Source organism: Xyrauchen texanus, chromosome 4 (assembly GCF_025860055.1).
Source record: "Xyrauchen texanus isolate HMW12.3.18 chromosome 4, RBS_HiC_50CHRs, whole genome shotgun sequence".
Taxonomy (NCBI): Eukaryota; Metazoa; Chordata; class Actinopteri; order Cypriniformes; family Catostomidae; genus Xyrauchen; species Xyrauchen texanus.
Genome location: NC_068279.1, coordinates 13204058 through 13225935, shown reverse-complemented (window position 1 = coordinate 13225935; position 21878 = coordinate 13204058). Strand labels below are relative to the sequence as shown.

The window sequence follows — 21878 nt, the reverse complement described above, 5'->3', positions numbered from 1 at the left end:
TCTGACACAAAGACACCGAGCCAGAATAAAGGCCAAAACCTGCATAAAGAGACTCTTCTGGAGTGAATCTGGAGTGGAATGTAAATGTGTGAGTCTCTGTGTCAAAGTTGCTGTAAAAGTAGAGTTCAAGTCCAGCCCGTCTTGAACTATTTAGGTGTTGTTTCTCAAAAGTTTTCTCCTGAAAGGTGAACCCATTTCTCAGGCATCATTGCTCATACTCTATATTTGTGTTCTTTTCTTTACAAGCTTATTGTTTTTCTTCAACTTTTAGTAATGTGTTGTGATTGTTTTCCATTTCATTTTTGTTCTTCATCTTAAGATGCTTTGCATTTTCTGGAAGACATTTTTTTTCTTTAAATTCTTTTGTGGTTTCTAGTTGAGTCTGTAACTGATAGTGATGTCCTTCTATGAGCACCTCAGTTTCAAGCTATCTGTTTTCATCATGAAGTTCACTGGCTTTAATTTTAACTCAAGTTTTACATACTTTTGCCTTTATGTTGTGTCACATTTGTTTTTCTGGTTGACTGGTGCCACAGGATCCCATATGTTGTTATGTATTAAAGTAATAATGGAGATGTCCAAATTAATCCCATTTTCCTTCAAATATTTAAAATCCTTACCGCTGACCAAACTAAAACAAAGACAGATATTTAAGATTTAATGACATAAAGTAGACATGCTCTGTTCAGAAAGACATCCAAGAAAGTAAACTTGTTTATGTTTGTTATCAATATAACCTCATCACTATAAAGTTGTTGAAAAATACAATAAAATACAAATCCAGACAGCTAACAGAAGTTTTATAGTGTTTACAATTATAAGATAAGTTTAAGATGAAGAAAATGTATTCCATATGTTTTATACCTGGGGGCTTTAAACCCAAAACTAATGAGGCAGCAAGGTAACATTTGTAATGGAGGACTTTGAAAAGAAAAATCAAAACACTTTAATATTTGATTAAAATCAGTTCTCACAAATTTAAGGAAAGTCAATAACTACCTGGTACATTTGACACTTACACCTGACACTTCAATGTTAGGTATGTTTGAGCTATTTAAAAGTGTTTGTCTTATCTCGGTCCCTACACAGAGCATTTGGGGTAAGTCTTAAGATTTTGTCCAAGTCCATTCTGGTCTCCCTTAACTGCAGTTCTGTTCTTTCCAGTATTCTCATATGTTCCATGTATACATTAATCAACTCCAATGGATCATTCACTTTCATCTCTGAAAAGGGAAATAATACTCTATATTATTCATTTGTCCCTGTTTTAGATGCTGAAGCACAGTGTGTTTTTCTTGGGTCTGACCTGTCCTTTCAGGAACATGGTGGAATTCCTAATACTCACCTGCCATTAGTGCAGATTGGTCCATTTTCATTGTTTCCTCCTTAGTCCATATTCTATCAATCTGTTACTCAAAGAAAACAGTTTGAATGATTCATGTTGGCTTGAGTTTCAAACTACATATGAAAACTATTCTGTTACAGAAAATGTCAGAGTCTTCTGTTTAGCCAAGTTTGGACACACTTGACTGAAATTGTTTTCATCTTAAAAAAAACCTTTGATCTAAAAGGCTTATGCTTGAATGAATTCTGAAGACAAACATAAATTGTGTCTATGTATGAATTTCTTTACAAAACAATTTTGAACCAAATGGTGAGGGGCTGTCGCGAGGAGTACGAGGTCCGAGAACCAGGCCGGGTGGGCCAATAGGGAGCCACTAGTGTGACTTGTTCCTCGTCCTCCATGACCTTGCACAGCAAATGTGCAAGAATGCTCACTGGGGGAAATGCGTCTGCCCCGAGTGGAGCCTCTGTTCAGGCATACCAGAGTGGGCAATGGGAGGTCTCTCGGGAGGCAAACAGATCTACCTGGGCCTTGCCGAATCGTTCCCAAATCAGCTGGACCGACTGGGGGTGAAGCCTCCACTCTCCGCTGGGCAAGCGTTGTCGTGACAGCGCGTCCGCTATCACATTGAGGGGATGTTAGTTTGGCACGAGTGACCTGAGTCGCTGCTGGCTCCAAAGGAGGAGACTACAGGCGAGTCGTGACACGTGGCAGGAGCGTACGCCACCATGGCGATTTATGTACGCTACCGCAGTGGTGCTGTCTGACCTGACTAGGACATGTTTGTCTCAAATTAACGGGAGAAACTTCCACAGGGCAAAGAAAACAGTCATCAACTCTAGGCAATTGATATGCCAGCGCAGTGGGGCCCCTCTCCAATGGCCCTTTGCACACGGCGCCCCAACCCAATCTGGAGGCGTTGGTCGTGACCAGGACGCGTCGGGACACCTGCTGCAGGGGCACACCTGCCCGTAGAAAGCAGAGGTCTGTCCAGGGTTTGAGTGTTGGCGGCAGGCGGGGGTGATTGTCACATGGTGCGTGCCGCGGCGACATGCTCGTCTCGGGACTCGATTCTGAAGCCAGTGCTGAAGTGGTCTCATATGCATCAACCCCAGCGGCGTGGCTGCGGCGGAGGATGCTATATGCCCCAGGAGCCTCTGGAAGTGTTTTAGCGGGACCGTTGTGCCTGGCTTGAATTTGGCGATGCATTACAGCACCGACTGCGCACGCTCCTTGGTGAGACGTGCGGACATTGAGACTGAGTCTAACTCCATGCCGAGAAAGGAGATGCTCTGAACCGGGTTGAGCTTGCTCTTTTCTCGGTTGAATTGAAGCCCCAAGCAGCTGAGATTCCTGAACACCTGGTCTCTGTGAGCGCATAGTAAATTTCGGGAGTGGGCCAGTATGAGCCAGTCGTCGAGGTAATTGAGTATGCGGATGCCGGCTTCTCCGAGCGGGGCAAGAGCTGCCTCTGCGACTTTCGTGAAGACGTGAGGGGACAGAGACATGCCGAAGGGGAGGACTTTGTACTGGAATGCCTGGTCGTCAAACGCGAACCGTAGGAAAGGTCGGTGTCGCAGCAGAATTGAGACGTGGACGTATGCGTCCTTCAGGTCTACTGCTGTGAACCAATCTAGATGCCGGACACATGTTAAGATATACTTTTGCGTGGGCATTTTGAACGGGAGTTTGAGCAAAGCCAAGTTGAAAACTCGCAAGTCCAAGAATGGTCGTAAGCCACTGCCTTTCTTGGGTATAATGAAGTAAGAGCTGTAGAAACCCTTCTTCATTTTGGTTGGAGGGACAGGCTCTATCGCGTCTTTGAGTAAAAATAGTAGCGATCTCCGCGCGCAGGGATTTGGCACATTCGCCGTGTACTGTGGTAAAGCGGACGCCCGCGAAGGGGGGCGGGGGCCTGGCAGACTGAATTGTGTTACCGAGTCGGATGGTCCGGGCCAGCCAGCGTGACGGGTTGGGAAGTGAGAGCCACACATCCAATCTCCGTGCTAGGGGCACGAAGGGGATGAGTATTTTTGACGTACCCGGTGGGGCTTCGCAGCGGCAGGGGGCGGGTTAGTGACTGAGGAGGAGGTCCTGTAGCGGCGTCCTCTGGATTCGTCAGAACCGGCTGGGGACAGTCGTGGGGCTGAAAGCGGGTCTGGGACCGCGTCCAGCATGCCGGGACTGTTGAGATCTGGTGGCAGAGTGCCGTGAGAATGGCATTTGCGGTCCAGATGACCCAGAGACAAAGGAAATAGCTCTTTTATTGATAATTTGTGTACCGCTGCCCTATTTAAGGGGAGCGGCAAATTAAATAAATTCAAAAAGTGAGAGATGGTCTCCGTCTGTTTTTCACCGCGGAGAACTGCTGGGTAAAGTCCTCGATGGTGTCACCGAAGAGGCCGAACTGGGAGACTGGGGCATCGAGAAAGTGAACCTTGTCGGTCTCACGCATCTCGACCAAGTTCAGCCACAGATGTCGTTCCTGGACCACGAGCGTGGCCATCGCCTGCCCGAGTGACTGCGCTGTGACCTTCGTGGCTCTAAGGGTGAGGTCGGTCGCTGAGCACAGTTCCCGCAGCACATCGGGATCAGGGCTACCCACGTGCGATTCTTTAAGCGCCTTGGCCTGGTGGACTTGGCCGTGAGCGGCGCACGGACCCCAGGAACCAGTCATCCAGCCGCGATGGCTGTGGGTAGGAGGCAGCCCAAGGGAGTCAGACGCCGCGCTCTCCCATGCAGCGGAGGGCTCATCTGCTTCAAGCTCCAGAAGATAGGCAGGCTGACCGTGAGGCGAGCCGCTGTTGCCTCGAGCACGGACGGGAGTCAATGAGCATGTTGGGGGACGGGTGGTCTGAGGGGGGTACCCGACGGAGCCGCACCCGCTGCCATCACCAGATCGCTTCCAGCACCACTCGCACCGTCCTCAATCCCGTGGGAAGAAGGAGCAATGCGGGGGGCGGCTGGAGTGGCTAGCTTTCGGTTGAAAGCGAGCCGTGACCGCAACGTTTTCATGGTCATGCCCTCGCAGTGAGAGCATGAACTATCCACAAACGCAGCCTCAGTGTGATCACTACCCAGACACATGAGACAACGCCTGTGGCCGTCTGAAGTGGAGAGCACTCTACCGCATTCAGGAACTACACAGGGGCAGAAGGGCATCTTTATAAAGACACGTCCTGAAAAGGATGTTCAACGCCACTGTGTATTGCTCTTTTAGAGAAAATACACTCTTTTAGAGGAATCACTCTTTTAAATAACTCTTAGAGTTTGGTTTCTGCACTGTAGAAGCGCCCAGGGGCAATTTGCACTGCCGTGCAAGAAGGAGCAATCGCCGCTGTAATGCGCCGTCAATCCAACAGCATGCAGAGTGTCAGAGGAATACAGGAACAGGTGTGATTTCACGCGAACAGCATGCATAACCATCGGCTCCGAATAAATTTTATGAATGAACTCCAGTATTTCCTCGCCTTTATACCCGTATGTCCGGGGGCGGGGTATGCAAATACTAGCTGCCAACTTCTCATTGGCCTTTTTTCATAGATCAGAGGTATATTCGGTGCTCAAGAGAGACCCGTAGTGTTGCTTCTCCAACACAAAGTCAAAGAGAGACAGACGGGGAACAGCCAACAAGTGCCTCGGTCCGGATACATGAGAACTTTAAAGAGTATCAAAGGGGGAATTTGGTTGAGAGATAAAGAAAATGTTTTTGTTAAATGCATCTTTCTGTCTTAAAAGTATTTGCATAAATTGACAAATCATGCCCTATAACTGTTGCCTTGGTATCTACACTATATCATTATAACCCCACTGGGGGTTTTACCCCAAGTGAGGGAGTATTTTACCACAGGTGTGGGGTCCCCGTTGTACCATATATATATATATATATATATATATAGGTTTGGGAGGGTTACTTTTGAAATATATTCCAATACAGATTACAGAATACATGCTGTAAAATGTAATTTGTAATGTATACATAATGTATGTAATGTATGTTTTAAGGATTTTTAGATATTTTTACAGGAAAACAATACAAAACTTTATCAAGAATATGATGTTTTCCCTAATATCGAAGATCTTACTAGAAAAAAATTAATTATGATCCAACGTGAATTTTCTTGATAAAAAAATATGATCGTGTCTGTGCATGTAAAATGGCTAGAAATAGCATTTTAGCTTAGCGTAAAGCTGACAATTTACACAACGTTTATTTCTATTTCTTCTGCTCCAAACTTACTTTAAACGTACTTCTCTGTCTGCTCGGATGAATGTCACACATCATAAGAAAGTGTTTCACCGCTGTTCAAATGCACTTTGATATGTATAAATTTTTTCCATTTGAAAGGACTAAATATTAAATTAAACAAATGACAATAAAATACAAAATAATCTCTGATTCAGTAATCAGTATGCTTTTTGAATGTAACTAAATTCTAATTATTTCCAATTATTTAAATTGTAACTGTAGTGGAATACAGTTAAATATATTTTGTATTTTAAAACCTTATTCCCGTTATATGTATTCCATTACTCCACAACCCTGTATATATCCACAAACGTTAGTTCCATGAGCACTGATGGTCTCTCAGCATCATTACTTGTGTGCTTCACTGTGTGTGTATCACTCCAATTGTATTCATGCCATTCTAAACTAAAGTGTAAGAGCAGTGCAGATGTGTTAAGAGCTATCTGTCTCTTTACATTTATTTTGTGTGTTGTGTTGTTGTTGTTGTTTTTAGATGAATTCCATTCTTTATTCCAAGTCTTCTAAAGCAATAGAATAGTGTGTGGAATGGACCAGCAGTATAAATTATCATCCTTTTTCATTTGATAGAAAATAATCAGCTTGGACATTTTGCTAAATACCATCCTTTGTGCTCCACAGAAGACAGATAATAATATGGGTTTGGAAATATATGGTCAGTAAATGACAGAAATGTCAATTTTGTTTGAATTAACCCTTTATGTTTCTTACCTCAAACAGCATCAGCTGAACACTTTGGCCTTGTTCTGGTGACTGACTCACAGATTGGACTTCAGGTTGCATCCTCACTAAGAAGACAATTACTTAAGTGTAAATAGGTGTGTGTGGAAACCATTAGTGGATCTTATTAGAGAATACTCACCGCCTATTGTTATCTCTTCTGCTCTGTCTCCACTGGTGACCTGACAACGGTAATCTCCAACATCTAAGCAACTTAAGTTTCTTAGCTGCAAGGACACATTTCCTCTCTCCAGTTCATAAGTGACCAAACTCACTCTGTCCTCATAACCCCTCACCTCTGTCACCTGTCTATTCTTATATAGACAAACACAATCTGTCTCCTTAAACCACCTGATCTCCATAGCAACAGCACTGATTTCAGGTGACAGGTGACATGGAACTGTGAATTCAGACCCCAAAGATATCTGTGCTCCTTGAGTTTTGGTAACAACAAGCTGAAATTTTTCTAAGAGGAAAAGAGAGAAAGACTGGTGGGACTCACATACACTCGCTAGTACTTCTACATTCCCTTAACTAAATTTCATATTCAGTGGTGAAAGACAATTTACCATTGCTTGAGGCTCTCATCTTGTAATTCTAAATTAAGATGAAAACAAATGCAGTGAAAAAGCGTTACTGCATGTTTTTAGTCTGCGTGCAACAAACTCTTTTAAAATCAGTTAAAACAATCATCAGTTGGCAAATTGCAATTGCTTACAATGGAATAATATCCTTCAAGAACGTTGTGGGATGAATGAAGTTGATAAAAAAAAAGAAAAACTTATGAAAGCAAAACAAAGTGTTCATACAGAATTTATGGATAATATTAATGTGCACACAAACCTCATGTTGGTTCTTAACTGAATCAGCTTGATATGGAACATGACTTGAAAATTCTGTAATCCAGAAAAAAAATACATGAACCCTCTTCGCAAAAAAGATCCACATCAAACTTAGATTTTGAGATTTTCATTGTGCTTCATTTAATTGATTGGATTCATTATGAACTCATTAATAAAAAATACATAAAATGTCATTCTTCAGGGGAGAAAATCTCAAAACCTTTTTAATGTTTTTAAGTTTATTCCCCAAGAAAACATTTGTCAGCAAAATGTAAACAGTAAAGCAATAATAAAACACAAAATTAAAAAATGTTAAAGATAACGTCTAAAAAAAATGTAAAACAGTTTTATTGGTCTTGACCAACAAAAATGTTAATAAATAAATGATCAAACACGTGACAACATGTACCCTGACCTGAAACGTATGCCAAATACCCCTGCCCTTAGAAATCAGTCAAATGTTAGGTTAAAATGTACTCTCAAATTCCAGTATTTCTACAGAATAGTAGTAACATGTTAAAAAGTGCACCGGACCAGGGTGTTAGTGCTGTTTTAGTCCACCAGGTGATGCTGTCTCCTTCCAGCTACAGGGTGGAGTCAAGTAAAAGGTGCAATGATTTACCTGAGATGAGTACTGGATTGAGCAGGCTATAAAAGTCTAAAAAAAGGTTTTCCCTCCCCACAACAGCACCTGGATTTGTTCCTTATTTTTCCTGATTTATTGTTCTTTTTCTTATAACAAAGTTTGATTGTTACTTTGTAATACATTAACATTTAGATATTTGTATTAATTGTATCCACTTGTGAATTGAGCATTTTATGTTACTCTGTCATGAGCCAGGTGGTTTGTAACAAAAGTAATCTGTAGAATTATTATTGCATAATTCCTTATGAATTTGTATTGCACATAATGATAAGATGAGGAGTCAGTGATAAAAAAAAAAAAAAACTAACAAAAAACTTACTTGTGGTTGTTTCTTTCATCTTGGTATCCTATTTGAGATTAAAACAAATACAATGAAAGAAATGTATTTCAGTTTGCTTGGTCCAACCTTACATCAACAAAGGATTCATTTTACAGTGGTTCTTTACAGTTACAATTCACAAATGATTTTGATCACATGAAAATGTTAATGCATACTAGCACATTTTTTTTAAATAGCCAATTTTAGTTTTTGCACAGGATAATATGTTGTAAATTTGATGTATTATAATGTCTTATCACAAGTATCACATTTACAAATTCAAATAAGTTTGATACTATTGAAGTTAATAATTAACGCACCATGATTTTTTATAAGGTGAAGGTAATGCTTTCTTACCTCAAATATAATTAATTGAGTGTTTTGGTCTTGAAATATTGGTGACTGACTCACAGGCTGGACACCAGGATCTAACCTCACTAAGAAGAACATGACTCAAGTGTAAATAGATTTGTATGTAAACATTAATTGGTTTTATAAAGTAATTACTATACATATAAGTGTATTAAAAATCCAGTGCAGAATCCCTCTTTCTTGCTGCAAAACATTATGTCTTCAAAATACATTTATGCATTCATATTTGATAATCTAATTTTGTTGTATTCAATTAATGTTGTATTAAAAAACTTCATATACACTTGAAGTTGTTATACACTTCATATAAACTTCAATACATTTTTCATATTAAAAGTTGTATATGTTAACAAATGCGTATGTGTAACAAATAGAACTTTATTCTATAATGTTGTCCATAATTAATTTATGATTGGAACAAAACACAGGCCATGCTTTTTGGGTACACAACAGGTACACAGGTAGATTTTTTGGTGCACAGGGGCATTATCATACTGGAACAGAAAAGGTCCTCCCCAAACAGTTGCAATAAGTATGGTGTTACATTAAGATTTAAATATTACTGGAAAAGCCATACTTGTTAATTAGACGGGGGAGCCCAATTACTTTTGGCCATATAGTGTTAGATTAGGTTTGTGCTAACAGTTTACTGATAACACACTGATGAAAAATACATGATCCTCTACATCTAGATATCAGTTTAATTTCAGATTAGATTCTTTAGACAGTGAGCTAATGTAGAGTTAAGCTATACTCTAAAGTACTCACCTTTTACTGTTATCTCTTCTGTTACGTCTCCACAAATTACCTGACAAGTGTACTTTCCAACATCTGACCAGCTGAAATTTTTCAGTCGTAAGGAAACATTTCCTCTTTTCAGCTCATGAGTGAACAGACTCACTCTACCGTTATACCCAATCCCTGCTGTCAACTCCCTGTCCTTATAGACGCAAACGCAGCCTGTCTCGCTATGCCATTTGATCTCCATGGCAACAGCACTAATTTCAGGAATCAGGCAACAAGGAACAATCAATTCAGACCCAAAAGAAACCTGTGCATCTTCAGTTTTGGAAATAGCAAGCTGAAATGTATCTGAGGAAAGAAAGATGGACAAGAAAGAAAGATCAAAGAGAGAAATAGACTCAAACTCACTTTTAATTTCACTTATTAAATGGCTCTGTGAAATGCATGATTGTAATGGGTGAGTCATGGCAGTAAGCAAATATTTTAAATATTGTAAAATGAACTATTTATATGGCAACATTTTGGTGCTACAGTATTCATGTTTCTCTCATCATTGCACAGTGAAATGTTATGGAATACAAATAAACTTTTTTATGTTTTCTTAGCAGGACCTTTTAACTTATCTACAGGACAAAGAATCAAAATGTTAACTCAAATCAATATTTCCAATCTATGTATATTTATCAGGTTGTTTGCAAAGACTAATGGATGGCTGTACATTATCTCTTATACTTGTATCCTCAAAATGTAATAATCTGTGTTGAAATGATGACAATTGTAAAACTTTTGCTTGAGGCCCCACTTCTTGGAATCCTAAACGTAAAGAAATCAAATGTTTAGAAAGTATTTTGTTATTTTATTTAAGTATCTAAATGGCAATGAAACTTTTATTTATGTTCAATTTATAATACAAGGGATTGTATTGTAAAGATTTTTTATATCACATTCTGCATTTATAAATACTTATATTTATTGTTGCATTTGTGTGTTTTTCAACAGCAAAACAAACTAAGAGTAATACTGTGATATATATGTCCTTATAAGGATGGAATACCACAAGTAAAATTACTGCAGCAGACCTGGCCCTCCACAGAATGGGCACGAGCACTGTATTTCATGCCTGGGCAACCCCCATGCTGAATCAGCATTCAAGGATGCACATTACACCAAGATGCTACGTTCACATTTGGCATTCTTCTCAGAGAGCGCCACCGCAGCTTCAGTCTCCCATAGCACCCCCGATGTGATGCCGGCTGGGGCACAGGAGTGAGGCTCAGAAATTTAACATGGAGAAGTTGAGGAAAGTGTTTCGCAGGCACAAGCTTTTCAGGCTTCCTGCTCTCCAGCGTTTTTGCCCATGCAATATGCCAGTGCAAATCTTCTGTTGAAATGGACGGTTCGATTTTGTTTGGCATATTTCCAGAGGAGGATGTGGAGACTATCGCAGTGTCATAAGGCGAAACATGGTACCATTTGGCGGATGATTTGACTGACTGTCACGCAAGCAAGAGAGCAGAGAGAAAGGCAGATTGGAACCCGAGCTGGTACACATTTTCTCCAGGGCAGTCAAAGAGCTCCGTCTCGAATGGTCTCCTCCATAGAACCCGGGCACTCATCAACAAGATGAAGATCCCCCAAGCCAGAGAAGGTGCTCCTGACAGTGTCAGCACAGCAAAGAGGAAGCCAGAACTCCAGCCACTGTTTGCCCTGGCCCAGAAAAAGGCTCAGTTCATGTTTCTTCTCCATAAAACTATTGCTGGGAGAGATTCAACTTCATGTGCAAACACAAAAATAACATTTATACATTTTAAAGTCACAAATGCGAAGAATGCAATTACATACTGTTTCCTCACAATGCTGTAGTCACACCTCTCACATGTTCTCATTTGAAACTGAGGATCTGTGCCCTCTCACACTCCACGAAGATGCCTGGAGCGTTTCCAAATGGGTTTTCAAAACCGCAAAAAAAGGCGGTTGTACAGTACCATTCTGTGGGGATGTGGGTGTGGCCGAGTAACGTCTGTGGAGAGCGAGGCCAGGAAAGGAAAAGTGGTAAGGATTGACCCCTGTGGGAAAGCTGTTTTGTGTTGCAGTGAGAGAGCTGAAGAGGGAAAAAAGTTAAATTCAGACCACCAGAGGGGAGAGAGAGAGAGAGAGAGACACACATGCAGCAGTGGTGTTGTGCGTTTTGTGTTATGCTGACAAGCAAAGCTTTATGTGATGCTGAAAAGTGTGTTAATAAAAGACTAAGTGGATTATTTATCTGGCTCCCGCTTCCTCCTTCATGAAGAGAACTAGAGACATGTCACAGTGGTGCTGAAACCCGGGATTAGGAGGAAGAAACGCCATCATGGAGTCCTCACCGCTGGCCGAAGTAATCAAGACTCTCACTGGCATCCACCAAGCCCAATATCAGGCTTTGCACAAGCCATGCATGGAACAGGAGCATTGTTTCCAGGCACTGTTACAGGCTCAAGCGGAGGACTGACAGGTGCTACAGAGCTGGGTACACCAGGAGTCTTCAGCCACAAGCCCGGAACCACCCATGGCCGTGCCACACATCACACTGACCAAGTTGGGACATCAAGATGGCCCAAAGGCTTTTATAGAGCAATTCAAGCAAAAGGCCAAAGTGTGGAAGTGGCTGAGCATTCAGAGGGCGGTTCGCCATCTGACGCTGTTGTCCGGGGAAGCCCAACTCATTCCTGCAGCGAACACGGCCACCCATTCTAATGTACCCAACAGCTCTGTGACACCTGCTGAAGGTAGCTGCTGACTGAAGAACACGACGCTGAGGAAGTGTTCGATCTGCTGGTACTAGAAGAGTTCATCGACCAATTACCGGAAGGAACGACGAAGTGGGTCCAGTGTCACTGCCTGACATCGCTGGATGAGGCGGTCCAGCTGGCTGAGGACTATATGAAGGCATATTCGGGGGCCAGTGAGCCCTCTTCTTATTCTATGTCTCTCTCTCTCTCTCTCTCTCCCTCTCCTCTATCCCCTTCTCCCCCCCATCCTGTTCCGGTTCCCTGGAAACGGGGAATCATGTCCCCAAAACTGGCTCCCAGGTCCCATGGACCGTTCAACCCACCGGTTTGTCCTAACCCTCTCCGCTCACCCCACAGGCTGGTGAATCCACTGCCGTGGTGTGGGCATGAAGTCTGGGCTGGTCTGCTGGAGCAGTGGGAACCTTGGCACTTCCAGGGCCGATGACCTGCGATGGAGGTGGAGACATTGGTCCAGATCCCTGACGTGCCACAGGCTGCCCCGATCAAACAGGAGCATACCAGATACCTGTGAGTATTAAGCGGAGTATATACCAAGCCTTGGTGGATTCAGTTTGTAACTAAACCTCCATTCACCAAAGCTTGGTTCAATCTGAAGCTTTGGATACAGGCCGATGGGTGAAATTAAGTCGTGCAAATGGGGATATTCAAAATGACCCTTTAGTGATGGTAATTTTTCAATTTTGGGGACAAAAGCATAGTGTCGAGGCTGCGGTTAGTCCCCGCCTATCCCATCCACTAATCTTGTTTATGAATTGGCAGGCATTTACTACTCTATTAAGGGGAATATGTGTGGCTGGGTCCTGTAAACAAAGCGTGTGGTGTCTGATTTTCTGGCTGGAGATGTGGTGCTAGGGCAGTCTACATCAACTCCATGTCAGGAGGACGTAAGGGAGGGAGAAGTATCAGCTTAACCAGCCCTATGACCAAGAAAAAGATTGATGGTCAATTCCTCCAGCCAGACATTGCACTCGCATATCCGTATTTTTTAATTATAAAGGATCGGTTGTGTCGAGTGACCCAGGACACTCAGACAAAGGAGGGTACAACCCAAATGTTAATACAACGGAGCCATCGGGAAATGTTATTCCAGATTGCTCATTATAATCCAATGATGGGTCACTTAGGGCAGGAAAAAACCCTTTAAAATCTAATGTCCCTTTTCTATTGGCCGGACATTCAAGGAGATGTTCACAGATAGGTTGCGGTATGCTGTGTATGTCAGCTGGTGAATCCACCGGCCACCTCAAGAATGCCATTGTGCCCCCTTCTGTTGATCGAGGTCCCCTTTGAACAAACTTGTATGGACCTTGTCTGGCCATTAGAAATTATGGCACATGGGCATCGCTTTGTGTTGGTTCTGGTGGACTACGCAATGCGATATATGGAAGCACTGCCTCTTTAGCACAAAGTGTTGCGCAGGCACGCTTCAGGATAATCTCCCGAGTGGGGATTCCAAAATAAATCCTCACTGATCAGAGCATTATGTTTATGTCATGCACACTGAACAAATTATTGGGGATTAAATCGATTCAGACTAGCATTTACTACCCCCAAATGAACGGCTTGGTAGAACAATTTAATCAGACCCTAAAGAATATTTTTTCCCTTTTTCGCCCCAATTTGGAATGCGCAATTCCCAATGCGCTTTATGTACTTGTGGTGGTGTAGTGACTCGCCTCAATCCAGGTGGCAGAGGATGAATCAGTTGCCTCCGCATCTGAGACCATCAATCCATGCATCTTTTCATTCGGCTTGTTGTAGTGTGTGGAGGCTTCATGCTATTCTCCATGGCATCCACGCACATCTCACCATGTGCCCCAATGAGAGCGAACCACATTATAGCGACCAAGATGAGGTTACCCCATGTGACTCTGCTCTCCCTAGCAACCGGGCCAATTTGGTTGCTTAGAAAACTTGGTTGGAGTCACTCAGCATGCCCTGGATTAGAACTCGCGACTCCAGGTGTGGTAGTCAGTGTCTTTACTTGCTGAGCTACCCCAGGCTCCCTTTAAATAATATGATTTGTAAATTCATGCACAAAGATGCTCGAAATTATGATAAGAGCCCCTATTCTTTGGAGTACAAGAGGTCCTGCAAGCCTCCACGGGGTTCTCCCCATTTTAATTATTGCATGGGCGTCAACTGCAAGGCTTGCTCGATGTCCCACTGGAAAATTGAGAGGGAACTTTAAACAGCAAAAACTAAATTCAATATATTGTTGACCCGAGAGCAAAATTCCACACACTGGGGCAATTGACACAGGAGAATTTCCTCCAGGCTCAAGAACTTCAAAGCTGACTGTATAATAGGGGTACTCAGCTATGGGAATTTACACTGGGAGATAAAGTCTTTGTATTTGTCCCCACATCATGATCTAAATTACTCGCCAAGTGGCAAGTACCCTTTGAGGTCACACAGCCAATTGGGGAAATTGATTGTGAGTTGAAACGAACGTATAAAGGCGGAACATGTCAAATGTACTCCCTCAACCTCCTAAAACCATCAGAGAGGCGGTCCCTGTGACTTTGGCGATGGTGGTTCAGGAGAAGTAGGAGCTCGGACTGGAGGTGAACTTAAAAGCCACTGATCAAGTCACCCCAGTCACTTGTGGAGACCACCTCTCACCATCCCGTCATGGAGGTTGCAAGAAATATTCTCTGATGTGTTCTCACCACTTCCGGTGGGAGAATAGGTGGAGGGTCAGCAGGCGTTCATGCTGGTGAAGGCTGCAATTTGTGGCGGCCGTTATTGCACTCTCCTGACTTCACTCTCCCCATTATCTTGCATCGGACAGGGGGTGGGAGCAGTAAAGTCCCAGATGGTGGAGGGGGAGGAGTGCCCCGTGCAGTACATTAGTCGTAAGCTCTCGCTGATGGAGACTAACTACAGCAGAGTTGAGAAGGAGTGTTTGGCCAGCAAGTGGGCAGTCCTCACCCTGCGGTACTATCTGGTGGAGCATGCTTTCACCCTCTGTTTGGACCATGTCCCGCTCCTGTGGCTCAATCGCATGAAGAATACCATTACCCATTGGTATCTAGCTCTCCAGCCTTTCATGTTTGAGGTGGTCCACAGGAGTGGGGTGGGGGGGGGGTTGCAGATGGCTGTTGTGGATTTCCTCTCCAGGAATGGGGGAGGGGGGTGTGTAAGTGGCAATGGGGGTATGTGGTGATGTGGGTGTGGCCGAGCGACGTCTGTGGACAGCAAGGCCGTGAGAGGAAGAGCCAGAGTGGAGAGAGAGAGAGAGAGAGAGACGCATGCACCAGTGCTGATGTGTGTTTTGTGTTATGCTGAAAGCAAAGCTTTATGTGATGCTGAAAAATTTTACTAAAAGTGGATTGTTTCTACGTGGATTGTTTATCCGGCTCCTACTTCTTTCTTCATGAAGAGAAATAGAGATGTGTCATACATTCAGTTCATAAGGTGGCTGCCTCTCTTCAATGTCATTCTGTCCACCACAGTTTCAGTGAGGGAGTCACCAATACTGTGCTCAGAGTTGAAGAACCTCCTCGCCAAACATGTGATAGAGGTCGTTTCACAGAGCAAAGCCTAGAAGGGCTTTTACAGCCGTTAATTTCTAATTTCAAAGAATGACGGCAGCCCAAGTCCAATCTTAAACTTGTGTCATCTGAATCAGACACTCTGTCAAAGGAGGGATCAACAAAAGTGCAAGAGGACAGATCTACAACCTTTCAAATAGCCAAGACCATCATTAAGGCAAGAAACCACAAAAAACAGATTCTCGAGTACAGACGCGAGAACGACTGGTTTATAAAATGGTTTAAGATCAAATGGAACATAAACTGCATACAGTTACTGACAGTGTTTCTGTCTCTGAAAACTTTAATCCAGAACTCCAGTATCATCGCATGTTGGTCCAGATGGACAACATGTCAGTGGTGGCTCCCTGTATTCACAGATGCAAATATTAATATTGCTTGTGTGGCATCAGTCTTTTGTATACTACTTACATGGCTAGATACACTAAGTCACGTCTGAAGGTTAACCCCTTCTTTGCCTACAAGAGATTTCCTGTTTGGCTAACACCTCTTGTTATGCAATTGGCCCAACTTCAGGTTTGGCCGGGATAATTTTTTGACTCTCTCTACATAGTGTACCTAGGTTAAGTCTATCTCAAGTCAAGCAGCGCTCGTGTCTGTGGTACAGTTGGTCCCTAAAAATGTTTTATCTGCATCCCAGAAAGGTAAGGCAAATCTCATTGTTTTTTTTTTATCCTTTATCCCTTTAACTGCTTCCCCACATGGCACAAATTACTGGGATTATTTCATCTACTGTATTAATTTTTTCCTAGATTCCAAATGGGAAAATGTAATTATTCCTTTAGTCAGATTAAAGTGCCCCCGCTGGCGGCCCCTTTTATAACCATGTTTAAAGGACTGTGAATTCAGTCCTCCCTCCAACAGTTCATCACCTCATCTGATGCGAGTTCTGTGGAGAGATTTGGCTACCCTCAGACTATGGCAAGTGTCACTGTTGTGTCATTCACTGTACCGGACTCTTCCCCACTCATGTGTGGAATTGGGCTTTCTACCACATTTTTTGGCAGTAAGTGCAGCCAAATCAGTATTGTGGCGCTGTGCTATAGGGACCCCTACTGACGATTATTTACATAAAGTCAAGTGATAGACAGGAAAGGCAACATCTAGGTTACTATTGTATCCCCGGTTCCCTGAAAGGAGGAAACAAGGCGTTACTTAGACTTGCCGCTATACTGACTACCGCTGAAAAGGTTTTAGAGATCCTCTCGCCTCTTCAGTCGAATGTCCTGAGGAGGCTGTCTTTGGGCTCACCTTTTATATCCTCGCTGCGCATTGAAGGCAGGACTTTGAAAGATGTCACATCTGCCAATGTAACTGGCATGATGTAAACCAATAAGAGAGCTTGGGGATCTCAAGTGACCTCTACTGTCGATCATCGATGTAACATCTTGTTTCCTCCTTTCAGGGAACCAGGGTTAGAATAGTAACCTAGAGGTTTTCATCTTAAAATGTGGTTTTCCAACAGTGCCACAATTTCCATATTTCTAATTAAGTATCAAGTATATAAGTTAAGAAATAAAGAAAAATACAATTTAAATAAAGATATAAAGATTTATTAGTGTGGCAGGGCGGAGGGTGGGGCCGGGTTGTGGTCCTACACACCCGGTCCCATATTAGGCTAATTATGCCTCCGTGAGGGATAAAGGTCGACTGCAGAGGATCGTGCGGGAGAGAGAGATCGTTTACGGACATGTCCGTCATGTGTGTGTTTGTGTCTTCTTTTAAGTTTATCATTAAACTATTATTTATATTGAAAAGCCGGTTCTTGCCTCCTCCTTTCCATTGATCATTTTACAATTAGCAACATTTATATTTGTTTAACAATGCAAAGTAATCTTTTTTTTTTGGTAATCTAAATTACAATCATACAAGAAAATTATAATGATGACAAAGATTTTGAGGATACTTACTGTTGCTTGCTTCTCCCTTGTACACCTAATTGAGATAAGAAGAAACCGAGTGAAAATGTTTTATAATTCCACCTCCCTGGCCAAAAATAACACCTCACAATGAGAATACACTTTACAATTATATTTTGTAAAGAAAGATTTCACAACACGAGTGGTTGACAGTGTTTACTTAATTTTACTCACATAAGCATTGTTGTTGAGTTTTGAAAAATGACAAATGGCTTTCTATAATACAGCATGAAATGCAAAGAAATACGGCACAAAGATAGTGCTAAAGATAGCATGGGGAGGTTTATCTTCACCTGAGAATTTATGCTCCGCTTTTAAGAAAACGAGAATAGCTTTGCTTAAAAAAAATTTAAATCTGCAAAATACTTTAAGAATCCCCAGGTGGCCAATTTTTCACAATTGAACACTATGCCTTGGGAGTTTTGTGGGATGATTCTTTTTATTCATTATTTATTATCTGATGTGCTATGTAATAAAGATTATTAAAAACACTGTGTGTACTGTATATGTATTTATGTATAATATCAGTGTGCACATACCTCATGTTGATCCTTGCCTGAAGCACTGTGAATGGCAGAGTGGCTTCGTAATTCTATTTTGATGGAAAAAAGCCACACAAAAAAAAACACTTGCATGAAACTTTACAAACAATATTCATACATTACACAGATTGTGACAAAACAGGTTAAGTGTTCTTCAGACTGTCAAATTATAGTTTTGTTATGACCTCATTGGGTAGTACATTGTACTGGGCTACAGATGTTTAGCTGGATACAGAGCACGTACAAGCAAAATAACCAGTACTGTTTTTTTTTTTTATAGATGTCTTTGACCTTTAAATAATTTACAAATGTGTTGGTGTTAAATATGGTCCTGAAATGGACAAATGGCATTTTTTTTTTTCCATTTATTCAAAGTAGTTGGTTGTTTTCAGACATTTAAATGTCCAATTAAATTCGTATGATGAGTCAAAAGTGGTTTTAAGACAACTTACTGTAGGTTTTTTCTCCCAGCTTGTAGTCCTAATTGAGATGAAAACAAATTAACTTCTTCACAATAAAAGATTAACAACAGAGGTGATCAAAGGTTACTGAATTAATGTAGCTCAAGTTAAAGCATTTTTTTTTTTTTTAAGAAATTTTGGGGGAAAGCCATTTTATGCAAGCTGATTAACATTAAGAAATGTTTAAGAGGGTGTCTGGGTATAGTTCTGCGAGAAAAGACGCTGACTACCACACCTGGAGTCACAAGTTGGAATCCAGGGTGTACTGAGTGACTCCAGCTAGGTCTTCTAAGCAACCTAATTGGCCGATTGCTTGGGAGGGTAACCTCCTTGTGGTCGCTATAATGTGGTTGACTCTCATGCGTGGATGTCGCGGAGAATCACGTGAAGCCTCAATAAGTGCTATGTCTCTGCGGTAACGCGCTCAACAAGCCACGTGATAAGATGTGTGGCAGGACAGCAGAGCCGGCCCAAGGCATAAGCGAACTAAGCGGCTGCTTTTTTTTTTGTGATTATACTGTCAATGGACAATGGTAATTATACAAAAACGCAATATTAAATGCAATATTATGTTAACGGGCTGCAGGATGTAAGCACATTCAGACAGCAAAACAGCAATGTCACAAAAAAGGACATATCCTCTGGTGCAAAGAAAATGAAAAAGAAGAAAACAGAGGAAGAGAAAAAACAGCACGATAAAGGTATGTTAAGTAGCTAGGCTAAGTTACGAGCTAACATTAGCTGGCTAGTTAGTTAACATAGCCTATGTAGCATATCTTCTTTTTTAGGAAAGTCTGATTAATCCGTAAATAGCATCTTAATATATTATTAGTACAACATATTACTTAGCAAGTTTTAGATTAAAGTTTTTGTCTTCTGTGTAAAAATTACTTTTCTGGGTATACATTTTTGTAATAAAAATAAGCTTCTGTACCATAAACTTTGTACTGATAACAACTTAACATTATTTACATTAGTCTACCATTTTGGGGTCTTTGCTATTATATTCCAATATCATTATGCCTTAATTAGCTAGTTATAGATTAAGAGTTGTTGTTTAGGTGTACAGATGGCTTGCTGCTGTGTATAATAATTTGTGTTGAGAAAATAACATATTTTGTCAAATATTCTGTCAAATAGGTACTCTTATGAAACTTCCCTAGGAGTACTGTTGCAATATTTTGGACGTGGGGCATAACCAACGCCACCTGCCCCAAGTTCCAGTGCTACAGCTGATGATTTTTCAACAATCCCAGATCATTTATTTATATGGCTAAACCATGCCTTTGTTTTTGACAGACAGTTGCATTACATCTAACATGGCTAGTTTTTATTATTATTTTCATCTTTCATCAGGTCCATCCTCTGCATGCGAGGAGCACTTCCCATCATGTACATCCACTGATGTGGTCATCTATCCTGTCTGACTCAGAAAGGACTGATCTGGTAAGCAGAGGGCCACTGCCTATAAAGGAAAACTTCACATTCCCTGAAAAACCTGATGGCCGACGCTTCCACTACACCTACAGAACGTTAATTAATGGGGAAAAAATTTAAGTGGAGCTGCTCACTTATTCAAAAAGAAATGATGCAGTCTACAGCTTCTGCTGCAAATTGTTCTCTAGGAAGTACACAAAACTGGTAACAGAGGATCAACAGGATTGGGTAAATATACAGTAGGTGTGCTACTGTTACATTTAAAACTGTAGAAGGGTAAAATCATGCCAGGCAGACATTGGTATGTTGTAAGCAACACAGCTACAACTAATAAAATTGATAAGGGGTGTGTTAGATTTATAGTGTGCGAATAATCAAGCATTGACAATATTCAATCATATTGGCGGCACCGAGGGGCCCCCAAATCAAATTTGGCTTAGGGCCCCATAAAGGCTTGGGCCGGCCCTGCAGGACAGTCTCAGACGCAGAGGCAACAGAGATTTGTCCTCCACCACACGGATTGAGGCGAGTCATTACGCCACCACGAGGATTTAGAGCGCACTGGGAATTGGGCGAGAAAATAGTTTTAAAAAAAATCCTCCTCCCCGGCCAAAAATATCATCACACAACGAGAATACACTTTACAATTATTTTTTATAAATGAAAGATTCACAACACAAGTGGTTGACAAAGTGTACTTAACTCGCAAAAGCATTGTTGCTAAATCTTTAATTTTTCTTACTACAAATATATTTATCAATTTTATCAGTTTACCATCAGTGATTTAAAACATTAGTTAGCTCAGATCAGAAAGTGTTAGAAAAATCTCAATGTGTTTTGAAAAATGACAAATGGCTTTCTGTAATTTCTTGCAATTGAACAATATGCCTTGGGAATTTTGTGGGATGACACTTTTTATTCATTATTTATTATCTGATGTGCTATGTAATAAAGATTATTAATATTAATTTATTAATAAGATGAATATTGATTATTAAAGATTAAGTGTACTGTATATGTATTTATGTATAATATCAATGTGCACATACCTCATGTTGATCCTTGCCTGAAGCACTGTGATATGCAGAGTGGCTTCGTAATTCTATTTTGATGAAGAAAAAAAAGGCCACATTTTTTTTTATGAAACCAAAGGTTGTGTTCTTCAACCTGTCAAATGATAGTTTTTGTTATGACCTCAGTACACTGGGCTAAATATTTTTAGCTGGATACAGAGCATATACTGCGATGGACTGGCGACCTGTCCAGGGTGTCCCCCGCCTTTCGCCCAATGTTAGCTGGGATAGGCTCCAGCCCCCCGCAACCCTGTACACAGGATAAGCGGTTGACGATGGATGGATGGATGGACAGAGCATATAAAAACAAAATAAATAGTACTGGGTTTTTTTTGTATTTATTTATTTTTATATATAGGATATATATTTTTTATTATTCTTTAAATAAGTTACAAAAGTTTTGGTGTTAAATATGCTCCTGAAATGGACACTAATGACTTTTTTTACTATAAGCACGAGAATAACAAGTAAAAAAAAAAAAAAAAAAAAACTGACAGTATACAGTCAGATAAAATATACTTAAATACAAAATGTATCTCTGAAAAAAAGCCTAAATATTGTCTGCAGTGTAAATGTAAATGTATCCTGTTTTAAGGATTTAAAATTTGTTTTACAGGAACACAATATAAAAATCATTAAACTCATTAAACATCTCATTTAGAATAGGACTTTTAGGATAACTTTTTTTTATATCAAAGGTCTTACCAGAGAAGAAAATATCTGATGTGGATTTTCTTGACAGAATTCATCATTAAATATAAACATATCTGGTAACAGGTGTAAGTGTTTTACATTACATTTAAGCATTTGGCAGACACTTTTATCCAAACTGACTTACAGTGCAC

General features: G+C 41.2%; 1 protein-coding gene across 2 annotated transcripts in view; it reads right to left on the bottom strand.

Moving 5' to 3' along the window:
- Positions 1-684: 684 nt before the first annotated feature.
- Positions 685-21878, bottom strand: part of LOC127635510 (uncharacterized) — a 31130-nt gene continuing 9936 nt past the window's right edge. Inside the window, exons 6-18 of one of the 2 annotated variants that reach the window (XM_052115598.1) lie at positions 21010-21062; positions 18515-18542; positions 18060-18112; positions 17512-17536; positions 9280-9603; positions 8497-8576; positions 8140-8167; positions 7176-7228; positions 6902-6929; positions 6475-6798; positions 6324-6400; positions 1346-1406; positions 685-1223 (exon numbers count right to left, since the gene is read on the bottom strand). In XM_052115598.1, coding sequence (XP_051971558.1) covers positions 1051-1223; positions 1346-1406; positions 6324-6400; positions 6475-6798; positions 6902-6929; positions 7176-7228; positions 8140-8167; positions 8497-8576; positions 9280-9603; positions 17512-17536; positions 18060-18112; positions 18515-18542; positions 21010-21062 — 1307 coding nt within the window. In that variant the 3' untranslated portion in view covers positions 685-1050. The remainder of the gene's footprint in view (positions 1224-1345; positions 1407-6323; positions 6401-6474; positions 6799-6901; positions 6930-7175; positions 7229-8139; positions 8168-8496; positions 8577-9279; positions 9604-17511; positions 17537-18059; positions 18113-18514; positions 18543-21009; positions 21063-21878) is intronic. The other variant, XM_052115608.1, reaches the window with a different exon arrangement.